Source organism: Polypterus senegalus, chromosome 3 (genome assembly GCF_016835505.1).
Source record: "Polypterus senegalus isolate Bchr_013 chromosome 3, ASM1683550v1, whole genome shotgun sequence".
Classification (NCBI taxonomy): domain Eukaryota; kingdom Metazoa; phylum Chordata; class Cladistia; order Polypteriformes; family Polypteridae; genus Polypterus; species Polypterus senegalus.
In genome coordinates, this window is record NC_053156.1 from 57,203,743 (window position 1) to 57,218,571 (window position 14,829).

Below are 14,829 nucleotides of genomic sequence, written 5' to 3' on the forward strand. Positions count from 1 at the left end.
CAGAGTTATAGAAGATGTGAAAGATGTCACTTCCCACATTAAACAAACACAGTCTCCTAAGGAAAAAGTGTTTGCTCTGCCCTTTCTTATATAGTTCCTCTGTGTTTTGAGACCAGTCCAACCTGTCATTAACCTTGGGATTAATAAAGTATCTATCTGTCTAATGTAGACCACCTCTACATTCACTCTCTGAATAGTGAATGGACCTAGAGGCTCTTTGGTGCAGCAAAAGTCAATAAGCAGTTCCTTGGTTTTGCTGGTTAAGTTGCAGACAGTTCTCTTTGTACCAAGAAATAAGTGTCACAATTGACTTCTTATAATAAAATGGCTTAATTGCACATTAAAGGAACGGGAACTACTAGAATATTTTATATGTAGATGCCTTTATATCAGGCCATTTTAACCTACCCAAGTGTCTCATGTGCATATAATTTATTTGGTCACAATAACCTGCAATAACCACAATAATCTTGCATTTCAATTGCTGACAAGCCAAATTGAAATGGACATTTTGGTGCACTGAGTTCCATCGATCAGCAGATGCATGTGAATCAGGCCAAATCAGTTTTGACCCATGCTTATTCCATGCATGAATGGGCATTCAACCCCACATTGTGACAGGATTTGGAGGTTTTTGTTATTATATTTCTCATTTTTGTACATTTGGTTTATATTTTGTTTCATTTTTCCAGTGTTATAAATTTTGAATGTGTCATTTATTTATTTTGTCTCCCAGCCAGTAACATGCTACTTGACAAAGCTGGTGCTGTACAAATACTTCCCAGGTCAGGCAACACATGAAGTCATCATCCGGGGGGGTGTTTAAGTTGGTGGCACATATTATATGACATCCAAGGTTTTGGTTCAAAATAAAACTTTTTGATGTTATCTAGCACAAAAATAACATTTGAAGGAGATAGACTTGCATGAATGTTTTGACTTTGAGTTTAGGGTTATATATTGGGCTTGGTTGTTTTGGTACTTTGATCTCCTGACTTTAACCCATGCACGCTATTTTCCACAAATGATTATTTCCCCTTTTCATCTCCTGATCTGTTTCACAGTTGTTTATTGCCTTTTTTTTCATCATAGCTGTACACGTTACTCATGTGGCCAATACTGCCAAACAATATCTTACATAGCTGCTATGTGCTAACCATATGTTTATCTGTTTTAGTGAAAATGTTGGAGAGCTCATCAATAATTCTGCCATCTTGGACCACAATGCTGCCACAAAAACCACCTGCTGCACTTTCAGGAACATGGTAAGTATCAGAGCCCTTCTCTGAAATACTTGTATTGTGGCTCTCATGAGTGAGATAACTTCAGGTTATGTCTTCTGTATGTTTAATATGCAGCCACCTAGTTTGTTGCTTCCTGATGCACAACCCATTGTATTTTATTGATGGCTCGTCCTTAGCAGCCAGTTAACTTGCACTAATCCAGAATAAAGTTAATAGATTTTTTAATGTCACCACTCAGATTAGAGAAACTAATATACTTTTTACTTGTAGTCTATTAAGAAGATCAAGAGAACAGATCGGAAGGGGTCTGAGTCAGTGACTGAAGAGAAATTTGCTTTGCTCTTCTCCTCTGAAATTAATATCATGGGGTGTGAAACAACGTACAGCATCCAGGTGAGGCCAAATCTCTCTTCAGAGAGGGGATGTGCTGCCAGCCTTTAAACACGGCCTGCCACTTCTTCATTTGTGCCACTCCTGTCCAATTAAGTTATTTTTGTGAATGTTTCGATATTTGCATTTTTAACTTGAGTAGGTTTTGTTTTTTGGTTTCAGGGTTTATTGTTTTCATTCTTTACTTACTACATGTCCTCAAATTTTGTTCCATTTTCTAGCTACTTATATAATTTGGAACTTGTGTTTTTATTATTTTGTTATTGATGTTTTTCAGCTTGTAATAACTTAAGCCTGTTGCAACTTGAATTTTTAATTTGTTTTTCATTTTTTGGTTTGATGCTTCTCTGTTTATCTGGTTTTATCTTTATTTTTTCTCTTGGGTCTTTTACTACTCCATTTTTAAAGTTCTGTTTTGTTGCATTTTGTTACATTTTTAAACTTGTGATGTTTGAATTGGTTTGTTTTGGTGTCATTGTTTTATATTACTTCTTCTGTTTCAAACTATGTCATGTTTGTCCAATTTTTACATGTACTGTTTCATTTGAATAATTTTTCTTTGTTAATACTTATGTTTTAAACTTGAATTGTGTTGTGGATTTTCTTCACAATTACAATTTTTTTTAAATGTCTTTAGGTCATCTCATTGCCCATCGTCATAATTGTACACGGCAGCCAGGACAACAATGCATTGGCTACCATCATCTGGGATTGTGCCTTCTCTGAGCCCGTAAGAGTTTTTTGCAGAAGTTGTGGTGTTTTATACAGAATGGTTACATATTATCAGTAGATAGGCTTCATTTCTTTGTATTTACATGTCCTGTGTTAAAGTTCCATACTTAATATTTGGTTTCATAGAAACCAATATAAAGTTGGATATTTATGTAAGTGACAGAACTATATTGTGAAACCTGTAAGACAGTGCTACTGATCTAACATAAGGTCTCTTTTGCTGTAGGATCGGATCCCTTTTCTGGTTCCTGAACGTGTCACCTGGCAGCAAATGTGTGCCACACTGAACAGCAAGTTCATGTCTGAGGTTCAGACCCCACGCTGTCTGGATGAACACAACCTTCGTTTCCTGGCACAAAAAATCTTTGATGAGCCTGATATAAATGGAGACTTTGACAGTCGGAATGTGACTTGGGCCCAGTTTAATAAGGTGCCTGGGAAGACGTTTTATTTGTTTTATATCTCTGTCCAACAGCAGTATAAGAGTATCTATCTCCAGTCTAACTACAGTACTCCCATTCCACAAGTAGTGCTGGCTTCTTGGGCTCTCAGTTTACTTGTAGTCCTAGAAACATATTTTTCCATTTTACTTTCAATGCCAGGCATATGCCCTTCCAGTTTACATGTAGACTCTGACTCATTTGAATCTGAATCACTTGCTGTGCTGCAACCAGTTGCTGTGGGATCATATTCACAGATGAACATTTATGCCTCTAATATATATGAAGAGATGAACATATATGCCTCCAATATTTATGCAGTGCTCAATACAAGATCTTACCATTCAGGTAAACACCTACAATCAAAATCACTTGCAGTGCTAGAAACTTGTTCCTCCAGTTTTCATGAATATTTGGATACCTGCTACTCTGAATCTCATGCAATACTGAACACATGTTCTCCCAGTTCACATGTAGATTTGGGCTCATTTGTTTCCAAATCACGTGTAGTTCTGGCCACATGTGTTTCTAGATCATATGTAGATTTGGGCACATGTAACTCTGAATCAAATGTAACACTAGACACGTGTGTTCCCAGTTCACATGTTGATTTGGTTTCATTTGAATCCAAGTCACATGCAGTCCTGGACATATATGCTTCTAGTTCACATATTGGTTTGCAGGCATGTAACTCTAAATCCCATTTAGTGCTGAACACATGTTCTTCCAGTTCACATGGTGATTTGGACTTGTTTGAATCCAAATCACATGTTGTTCTGGCCACATGTGTTTCTAGTTTGTATGTAGATTTGGGTACATGTAACTTTAAACCGCATGTAGCACTAGACATGTGTGTTCCCAGTTCACATGTTGATTTGGTTTCATTTGAATCCAGATCACATGCAGTCCTGGACACATGTGTTTCTAGCTCACATGTTGGTTTGCACACATGTAGTTCCAAATCATATGTAGTCCTGAACACATGTTCTCCCAGTTCGCATGTTGATTTGGTTTCATTTGAATCCAAATCACATGCAGTCCTGGACACATGCGTTTCTAGTTTACATGTTGATTTGGGCACATGTAACTTTAAATCGCATGCAGCTCTGGACATGTGTGTTCCTACATTGTTTGTAGAGCTGAACACATGCGCTTCCATTCTACCTGCAGTGCTGCACACATGTGGTGAATGTTCATATGAAGAACTGAACTTGTGTGCATCATGTTCACTTTCAGTTCTTCTCACATGTGTTGGCAGCTCTCATGTAGAGATGGACAAATGTGCTTCTAATTTATTTCTTATGCTGAATACATGTGCTCCTGGTTCAGATGTCATACTGGACTCGTGCATTGTTGGGCACGGCTTCTGGCAGTCTGCATGCAGTGCCCTGGACTTGTGCCCAGCTTACATGAGGTGCTTCAAGTCAACACACAGTACAACACTGTCATCATCCAGAAACAAAGTTGGAGAGCCATCATCCTGGTCCACGCCCGTTATGGTAAGAACACAGTAAAGCAGATTCAGCTTTACCTTACCAGCGTTTCTAATTATATAGGATTAATTCATTTTGACTGAGGGTTAAACTGGCATTGCATCCTTTTGTCTAATAGCTAGACTACAATTAGAGCCTAAAATGCACATGGTGCAGCCTGGGAAGGCTTTCTTGGAAAGTGATAAATTCTTTCAGTCAGATAATGTAGGATAGCCCCTGTCACTCTTGAATATGTGTTTGGAATGGAGAGAGACTGCTGTTAGAGTTCACTCAGCAGAAATTGAGCTACAAGAGTCTAGATGCACGTGCTAACTGTACTTTTGCTTCCAGGAGGTGCTCCCAGGCAGAAGTTTCACTTTCTGGCAGTGGTTTGATGGAGTGATGGAGCTTACCAAAAAACATCTGAAGAACTACTGGACTGACCGGTACGTCTGACTGACACTACTGATGGAAGACTAATTATCAGCACTGTTGACAAGGTTCCTTTATGGCTGAAAGCACTCACCTTTAGTGGGCAGCACTTGCTTTCACTGGTGTTTTGTCTTATGAAAGTGTGAAATCTAAAATACAGTAAATGGAAAAGTGACAGTCTGAAGAAAATGTAAAGACACATGTATAAGTTTAGTAAAAAAAAAAATAAATATGAGTGCTAAGCCATTCATGTATCTACTTTTGAGACCACTGCTCCACTACAATGTGACTGAACACCTAGTAAATAGTTATTTTGGTCATAATGGACTTAACATTTTTAGGATTCCTCTGATTTAGGAAATAAAATGGGCAAAACAGGTAGTGATGCTCCTTTGCAGCTTTTGAACCCTGACTTATTTCTCAGCTGTCTTCCTTGTGTTCACACGGACATGTCTTTGGTTTCTGCTCAAAAATGCCCCGTTATGTGATGGACCAGTATACTGTCCAAGATTGGTGTCTGCTTTGGGCCTGATTCCTGACTGCATACCAGTGGTGGACACAAAATTAGATGGACTAGTTATGAAACTTGTTTAAGTTTAAGAAAAGGTGCAAATATTTTGTCCATTTTATCTATAAATATTTTTGTAAAGTTGCTAATTGGTGGAACAAAAAACAAAACCTATAGTTAAAATGTTGAAATCTTGTTAACAAAACATTTCAATAATTTACAGTGCAATGCTTTCAATATGTTTATCTCCCACTGGTCTACTGGTTCTGACTCCTGATTGCTTTTTATCACAGGTTGATTTTTGGATTTATTGGAAAACAATATCTCCATTTACTGCTGCAGCAAAGCCAAGATGGGACATTCCTGCTTCGATTCAGCGACTCTGAAATTGGTGGTATCACAATTGCCTATGTGTCCACCACTGACATAGGTAAATATCCTTAACAAAATAGCTTGTCTATGGCATCAACCTTTGGCTGAAGCTTATATAAAAATTGTTTTTAGCTTTTATGTTTTTCAAGCTTTCCAGCACGCTCAGCCTTTTTAGTATACTGTAATAAAATCATTTTACAATTCATTTCTATGCAAATTTGTAAAGAGATTCACCTGACATATGTTGCAATCCTGGAAAATGGTGCAAGAGACTATGAGACAGTGAAGGAATTAAGAGTACCATTTTAAAGAAAATTTAAAGAGTAAATATGATACAGGTGAAATGGTACATTAGAACCATTTTGATGAGAACAGGCCATTTAACCTAACAAGCATGATAGTCCGTTTCACTTAGAATCTCCAAGATAACATTAAGTCAAGATTTGAAGATTCTAAACTCCCACTCTCTACCACACAGTTTTTTAGTTATATGAGATAGAAAAGAGGAAGGCTGATGAGTTAAAATTTACATGACTAAACTTCTTACTTTAAATTTTCCTGAATAGTCCCCTATACCGGATTTCAGCTTAGTCTTAGAGATCTTTATATGGCTTATATTTTTGACCTGACCAACTTGCACACAGCATACGGAAAGTTCATAGGACCACTATCTTTAATCATCAATTACAATAGTGCAACTTAAAACAAAATTTAACCAATCGGATGTCCTGTAAGTGCGTAGCTCATACCTGTGTCAATGAACCTGCTGAGTAGATATCTTAAAGCGTGCACACAGTGAGCAACCAAAACACGTTTAAACTTTTTGTGGCCCATTTGATTGCTGCATTGATGTTCTCTTTGTCAGTAAGTGACAGTGCTTAGTCAGTGTTGCATAGCCAATAATGTCTCAAAAGAGGTAAGTCTCTCTTGATGGAAAAAGAGTTGTACCTGCTATTACTGACTTTAAGAGGAAGAAAAGGAGAAGGTGGTGTGTCAGATCTGTTGACCAAAAGCAGTGAAGGAAGGGCGAGCATAATATTCTCATAAGTGTAGGATCTACATGATGAGCAGATGGATTTCAAATGTTTTTTCTTGTCTTCCTTACATTTTAATGGTCCGTGGTATCATATTCAGCCCTTCATTCATCATTCTTGTAGCCATGTAACCAGCCTCTCATTAAAATTCACCATTTTGGATACATAGTCGCCACATCTCTCACACTATATAGTACAAAAAAGTTTTCGGGCGGGACTATGTCTTCAAATCTTATGTCATTTTCGTCACGCGCTCCGTGTGCCCAGTGTAGACGTGCCAAGTATAAACTAGGCTTTAGTATAGTAAAATGTGCACCCTGCAAAAGTTGCTTCAAGTGACAAACGGAAGAATCACAGAGAGAGAGATCAAGTAGCCTGGCAACTCCAGATAAAGGCATTTCTAAATGAAAGCATAACTGTTAGTACATGTGATGTTGTGCTTTAGGGGTCTATTCAAGATTTTACATAAAAGCAGTGTGCCCCAGTGTGACGGTGCAGGTCCAGCTCCATGCTCCCTCTTCCCTTTTTGGGAGCCTCTTGAACCCAACACTGTCGATAATGTAACCAAATAAGTGTGGCAGATGGGGAAAAAACAGGTGGAAAGTGTTCAAGTGCTTTTAGTAAACAATAAAAAATCAAAGCAGTTCATGTCCAAAAGTGCAGTGCTTCCAATAAATAATTAAATAAACCTTAAAACAGTGAAAAATCTGGTGATTAAAAATAATTCCTAAAATGAGAATAAAAACCAATACTCACTGGGTCAAATGAGCCAAGCACAACTCCTTCCTGGTCTCCCTAGCTCACCCATTGCTCGCTCAGCTGGCAGAGACTGCAGCAGCCGTGGTCCTCTTCATTTCAATCCCCATCTTGGCTGCCTCCGTGGGTATCTGCCAGACCGCTCAAGGTCGGTTGCCCTCTTGTCATCCTTCTCACTCACATTGTTGTCCCTTGGATTCTTGATCGCTCCCAATTCACTGCACAATCACTGGGGACGATCTGTCCCTTGAGTGCGGGACCACTGGCCATGCTGCCTTTTCTCTCTCTCTACCCAGCTGTCTCTTTCCACCCCCAATGCCACACTCTTGCTCTATATGCCTTTCTCTCTGTTTGTTTTTTCTTCCTCCCTGTGCCAGGTCATACTTATACGGCACTGTAGAGGCAGCATCTCAATCACGCACCACAGGTTTGCCGATTAAGCAAGTGAGAAATATCGCACCCTCGCGTGCAGGTGCGCCTCGCCCCAGTTACATCACCAACTCCCCGCAGCTGCCCAAGAGCACCCACAGAGACTGACATGGCCAACGGTGTATTTAATAAAATAGCCATTCTTTCTGAGCCACGGACCTGCTATACCACACACAGTCTTTGTGAGTGTTGATGCAACTGCAAAGCTGGCCATAGAGTTTTGTAATTTCGCCTAACATGCACAAAGACAGTTGGCACAGCTGTCCCTCATCGGAGCTGCATGGGTCATTACCACACATGCACTCTCTGTGTATCAAAGCAGCCATGATTAGGATAAAGAGGAAAGAAAGAATGGAGAAAGAAAAAAGGGAGAACAAAATTGAAAGAAAGCAAGTGATTGATTATTGTGAAATAAATTCCACATAGGACAGGACATACAGCTTCAGCTCTTTCAAGCACTTTAATGAGAGCAAAGCTGAATGTTAAATTGCATGATGCAGTACATGTGAGCTGAACAATAAATAAGGGTAACGCCGCAGAGACATGTGGTGAGAGGAACTCCAAGGGCAGATCAGATCGCTGCTGCTGAAAGCAAGAGTGATTGAGTGCTCCAAGTATCCTGTATATGCTTAGGGATAGTAGTAGGATGAAAAAGTTGGACTCGGTGTGTCCCGGCCGATGCCAACAGAAAAGTGGAATTATGGAATTCTAGAATACTGCAACTAGCCACATAAGTCACTGAACATTGTAGATAAACAAAAGAAGAATACAGGCTCTTTGTGTACTTGTTTTAACATATATTTTTCATCCCATAGGGAACAGACAGATTCTAAATATTCAACCATTCACCAAGAAAGACCTGGAGATCCGCTCATTAGGAGATCGAATCCATGACATTGAGTTCATTCACTTTGTGTACCCAAATCGCAGAAAGGATGAGGCATTCAACAAGTACTACACAGGTAAGAATGTTCTATCGCTTTCAGGGACAGAGGTAATGCACTGTTGGGTGACACCCTCATGCTTCTCAAAGAGAGAGCTATGGAAGTGCTATAGAAGGGCTAGGGAAACTGGGTTCCTTTCATTGTATAAAAGTGTTACTTGGAAAGGTTTTATATGAACTTCCGTTGTGACAATCATTCATGCCACCTGCTAACTCAAATTGTTCTTGTGTTCCTATTTGTTGCAGTTCCTCCACCTAGCAGTAAATATGGTTACCTGCCAACCAGCATACAGACAAAAGTTGAAGGGTGAGTGGTTACGGTGCTTCAGAATCTTTTGTAAAGATGTGTAGCAGTGTTCAGCACTTTTAAAACTATAATTTATTAAAGTTAATCATGAGAAAAAAGCATTTTTATAGATTTAGACAACAAAAATAATATTATTGATAACTGTAATTTAACTGATGTTGTTTTATCAACCTCCTTTATGATTGACAGTGAGTGCTGTGTCATGTGGAGTATGACATTTATTCTTATATTCGGCCAGTCATGACATGAGAGAGATCCACCCAATAAAATCTGTGTTTGGCTATATTATCCTTTGAGTTTTGTCAATCTTATGTGTGCATCTTGACTGGAAACGCATAATTTGCATCATTATATAATATAATTTCATCCATTTTGTAAGCTCACTTTGCTCAGTACAAGGTTATGTGGAGTCTAAGCATATCCTTCAATCACTGAATGAATGCAAGGCAAGAATAATTTCTAAACAGAATTCATTCAAGGCATTCATGTGCACACACACTTAAACACTCCATGCCAATTTAGGCTTGCCCATTAAAATAACATGAGATGTCTGAGGAAGCCAGAGTACTCGGAGACAACCGATCTGGATACAGGTAAAATGGGCATATTCCACATAGGCAGTAAATTAGCTGGGACTCAAACCCAGACTTCCAGATCTTATCCGGCAATATTGCTAACCATCTTGCTATTATGTTGACCACTGACCTTTTCATCTTCACTGATTCTTATATTTTTATTACGCTTCTTTATATCCTATGGACACACCCAGTCATTGTCTATGTGGGGCTGGCACATGCCTCCTCATATTTACATGTTTTACTCTTGACACACCAGCTTCCTCAAACATTCTAAGGATGTCTGTGTTAGATTAACTCTAATCCAGCCCCATGTGAGTGTGAGTGGGTGAGAAGGCTGTCCAGGGGTGGTTCCTGCTTTACATCTAGCACTTCCAGAATAGGTTCTGCCCCCTCAAACTCCATACATTTGATCACACAGGCCTGAGAACATTATGTTACAACTATAGATGATCGTCTTTCTCTGTTATTTAACCTTATTGTTAAGATTTATTAGTGCATGCATAACTTCAATACAAATAAGTTTTGCACACTAGTTTCTTTGTTTTTGGAACTAGAACACTGTCACGGTGGTGACTTGAACTGTTGACCTTGGGGTTTACAGTCCAAAGCCATATCTAGTAGGTTTCTCGTTATAGCTCTTTATAGAAAAACCATCAAAGTATAAGAGAGAAACTTTAGAAGAAATTTAGGTGTAAGCCTTGACTAGTTTGTACCCAGCATTACTATTAACATGCCCCATTTTCTACAGTATCCACATACAACATTTATAAATGTTTTCCAACTGGGTTTGCAAAATAAATGAATGAACAGGTGGCCATTTTGAGGTTGCTAAAAGTATGTCTGGTGTTTAGGTCAGTGTTTAGCAGGCAGTGTGTTATAATGAATAAAGCAGTGGATTCTACACCATGACAATGCTAGTTTATTCCTTGATCCAGAGTGAATGACTGCAGAAACACAAAAAATGATCCTACACTTATGATTTTATAGATAGTTTGGATAGTGTGCCATCTAAAATGTAATGCAGCTTCAGTATGACTTGTCTGTATTTGTAGATAGATTACATGCAACTTTACACAGTGACAATGGCAAGGATAATATGAATACCGTGAACTGTGGGACCAAAGAGATTTGCAATTGTTACAATTGTTTAACCTAGCAGGTAAAAATGACAATAGACAGTGAAGTCATTTACATATTTGATATGTTACATTCAAGAATATACAAAGATGCATCCATGTGTTTCTTTTTAAAATTTGTTTATTTTTTGACAAAAAGTAGTAAAACATGGATTAAGTTTTATCAGGGCATTGTATCTGAAAGTCGACAAGCAAAATTGGACAAATCCAGACCATGTACAGGGTGCGCACAAAGTCCATATACCCCTATCTTTTGGAGGATTTTGAAAGCTAAAGGTTACCTCTTGGGAATCCAAAACATTTGTATGGGTCCCTCCATGATCTCTGCACTGCCAAATGCGCTGCCAGGTTCTCCTTATGTTCTGCAACATTTGCAGGGTGACTTTCTGGAACGCTGCGCAAACCGCATGTTTCAGTTCATCATTCGATGTATAACTGCGCTTCCGAACGTCTTCTTTGATAAACTCCCAGAGTGCATTATCTGGAGTAGTGAGATCAGGGCCTCTCGGAGACAATGGAAGAGGAGCGGGATTGTTGTTTGATCCTCGTCCGATCCAACGATTCCCAAAAACTTTGTTGAGTCGATCACGCACGGTGATTGTGAAATGGGCAGGTGCCCCGTCTTGTTGAAACCAAACACTGTCAAGGACGCCCTGGTTTCTCAGTTGTGGGATGAGCCAGCCATTCAGCATTTCCAGATAACTGATTTGGTTAACAGAACCATCAAAAAAATAAGGGCCAAACAAATGCTGTGCTGTCATTCCGGCCCAGATCATCACGTGTGGTGGGTTATGCTCAATTTCTTCAAAGAAATGTGGATTTTCTTTTCCCCAGAAAAACACGTTTCGATTGCGGGAGCTGCAATAAATTGCGCACTCGTCAGAGAACATAACCTTTTCCTTCTCAGTATTTGTTGTAAATTGGTGCAGCATCAGATCACAAGCTTCCTGGCGTCTGTCCAAGTCAGCATCCAAACGCTCCGCGATCGTGAAAACACTTGTGTCACCCATTGCTTCATCTTGGAACAACCGCCACGTTGTTGCAATTTCTTGAGCGGCAGAAGGTGGCAGCACCAGACAGGATGTCGAAAACACACCTCGAAATACCAGGAAGACTTGGGCTGATGTCCACAGGAACCAAAATGTCATGGTTGTTCCTGTAAATGCTCCTAAAGATAGGGGTATATGGACTTTATGCGCACCCTGTAGGTAACTGATCCGGCAGCCAGAAATACAAATTTAACTTTATGAGGCTAGAATGTTCCAGAGAAGTTCAGCAGAGGATTTGGCACCATCTTGAAAATCATGTTTTCCTTGCTATTGCTATGGTTTCAAATTTTACAAAAGAAAAAAAAACAACAGCAGCTGGGAATTAGAACTAATCAAAAACTGACGGTGCATTTCAAGGCATTACTTGCAAAAGTAATCAAGAAAACAAGATACCAGGATAATTACCAAGTAGTTATTGTTACCAATCTACACCCTAGGCTGGTAACTGTGCCAGATGTGCCACACCCCACCTCTAACTGACTGTAACACAGGGTTTTATGAAATAAGACATTAAACAGGATAGGGTATGATGGGGGGCATATTCAAAGAGGTGAAACTCTGGTAGGAAGAACACACATTAAAACAAACATTAAAAACACACACATTTAAACTCGCATTAAAAAAAACCCATGTGAGTAATACATGCAAGCCAGAAGCTAGCAGTGAAAGAGCAAACATCTGATGCAAAGAAGGAGGTTTTAATGGGCTGTCAGAGTAAAGAAAATAGCATGGAGCTTGGTGAAGCAGAAGGTTAGATAGGCAAACACTCTCTAAGAGACCAACTTTAACTTGATTTTTTTTTTATGAGTGGCATACAGTACAGGGAAAATACATTTGTTAATTTAGGTCCAGCTTGGCAGTTTTGTTTGGCTTTAGATATATTTTAGTGTTTACTTCACTTTCTTGTACTATCTGTACCTTGTTAGGTCACCAGCAGTGGGTGCACTATGGAATAAAGAGGCCTGAAACCCAAGAAACATTTCCCACATCATTATACTACCACCACTAGTTAGTACTGTCGTGATGGATTATGGAATTTATGAAAGTTAAGCCAAATCCTAACCCCATCTATCAGCATGTCATAGCAGAAATCAAAATTTCTCAGAACAAATGACATTATTCCAGTTTTCAGTCATCCAGTTTTAATGATCACTTGGCAGCTATAGCCTCATTTTTGGCCTTTCCGAGCATGAATGTTGCAAAAAAGCTATTATTTGATTATCTGTAGCCTTTTCTGTTAGATTGAATGAGTCTTGTTGTTTTGCTTTGACCTCCCTTATTAACATGGTGTCAGTCACTAAATTAGAACATTAGAAAACTCTATAGTCGAGAAGAGGCCATTCAGCCCAACAAAGCTCTCAACTCCTATCAACTTAATTCTTCCCAAATAACATCCAGTTTTGAAAGTCCCTAAAGTTTTACTGTCTGTCACACTATTTCGTAGCTTATTACATGTGTCTGTGGAAAGAAAAACTCCCTAATGTTTGTGTAAAAATTACACTTAACAAGTTTCCAACTGTGTCGCCATGTTCTTGTTGAAGTCATTAGGTCTCGATCCACTCTACTAATTCCCTTCATAATTTTAAACACTTCAGTCATTCATCCTCATAATTTCCTTTTACTTAAACCTAAAAGGTTTCAGCTCTTTTAATCTTTTCTCCTAACTCATCTCCTGCAGCCCTAGAATCAGCCTAGTCACTCTTCTCTGGACTTTTTCTAGTGCTTCTAATCTTTTTTATAGTGTTGGAGGCCAAAACTGTACACAGTACTCCAGGTGAGGCCTCACCAGTATGTTATAAAGCTTCAGCATACCCTCCTTGGACTTTTACTCCATCCATTGAGCTATATTGTCCAACATTCTGTTAGCCTTCTTAATGGCTTCTGAACACTATCTGAAAGTGATAGTGTCAGGTCCACTGCCACTTTTAAATCCTTCTCATAAGAAGTACTTTCAGTTTTCAGACCTCCTATTGTGTACTCAGACCTAACATTTTTACTTTCTATGTGTAATACTTTACATTTACCTAAATTAAATTTCATCTTCCAAAAATCTGCCCCAGATTGTATGCTGTCCAACTCCCTCTGTAATGATTCAACGGGTTCTACTCAAACCATATCCTTTTGCTTCTTCTTCTTAGAATTCCAGCATGTTGGTAAAACATGACTTCCTTCTTCTGAGCCCATTCTGACTGTTCAGTTAAACTCCTGTTCTTGCCATGTGTTACTCTATCTTTTCCTCAGTAATTCCTTCCATTAATTTTCCTGTGATGCGCATTTCGCTTACTGGCCTATAGTTGCTTAGACCTGCGTCAGTCACCCTTTTTATATAATGAGATAATGTTTGCCATTTTCCAGTCCTTTGAATTCCTCCAGTGCGCAGTGACTTCCTAAAATTATGTGTCAAGGTTTTGTATATGTTCTCACTATCCTCCTTAAGTACTCAAGGATAAATACTAGCAGGCCCTGGTGATTTGTTTGATTTCAGCCTTTTTAATCTGAGCAGATCTTCTCCCTCCACAATTTCCATATCACTCAGTACCTCCTTAGTAGTCCCTGTTTCCACTGAAAGTTTATCCACTTCCTCACATGCGAAGACCTCAGCAAAATGCAAGCTCAGAAAATCTGCTATTTTATTGTCTGTATTTTTAATTCTCCTTTACTATTCCTGATGCACTTCATCATTTCTTTGACTGTTCTTTTACTACTAAAATACCAAAAGAATCTGTTTGGGTCTTCTTTTGCATTATCTGCTATATTCCTCTCTATCTGCCTTTTAGCCTTCCTAATATCCTCCTTAATGGTTGCCCTCATGTGTTCATATGCCCTATGAATCACTTTGAAGTTACTAATCTTATAAATCTTATAGAGCTGTTTATTTCCTTTGCAGCTTTTCCTTTTCAATTTTATTACTATTTAATTTAATATTGTTTCTTTGTATCAGTATACTGCTGCTGGATTATATGAATTTCCCCTTGGGATTAATAAAGTATCTATCTATTAATAAACT

At 38.8% G+C, this 14,829-nt stretch overlaps 1 protein-coding gene across 6 annotated transcripts in view; it reads left to right on the forward strand.

Annotated features, from left to right (window-relative positions):
- Positions 1-14,829, forward strand: part of stat6 (signal transducer and activator of transcription 6, interleukin-4 induced) — a 172,795-nt gene that overhangs the window by 138,732 nt on the left and 19,234 nt on the right. For all 6 annotated transcript variants that reach the window (XM_039747264.1, XM_039747266.1, XM_039747267.1 and 3 more), the window contains exons 10-17: positions 1,178-1,265; positions 1,515-1,637; positions 2,272-2,364; positions 2,593-2,796; positions 4,630-4,724; positions 5,512-5,648; positions 8,625-8,771; positions 8,999-9,059. In XM_039747264.1, coding sequence (XP_039603198.1) covers positions 1,178-1,265; positions 1,515-1,637; positions 2,272-2,364; positions 2,593-2,796; positions 4,630-4,724; positions 5,512-5,648; positions 8,625-8,771; positions 8,999-9,059 — 948 coding nt within the window. The remainder of the gene's footprint in view (positions 1-1,177; positions 1,266-1,514; positions 1,638-2,271; positions 2,365-2,592; positions 2,797-4,629; positions 4,725-5,511; positions 5,649-8,624; positions 8,772-8,998; positions 9,060-14,829) is intronic.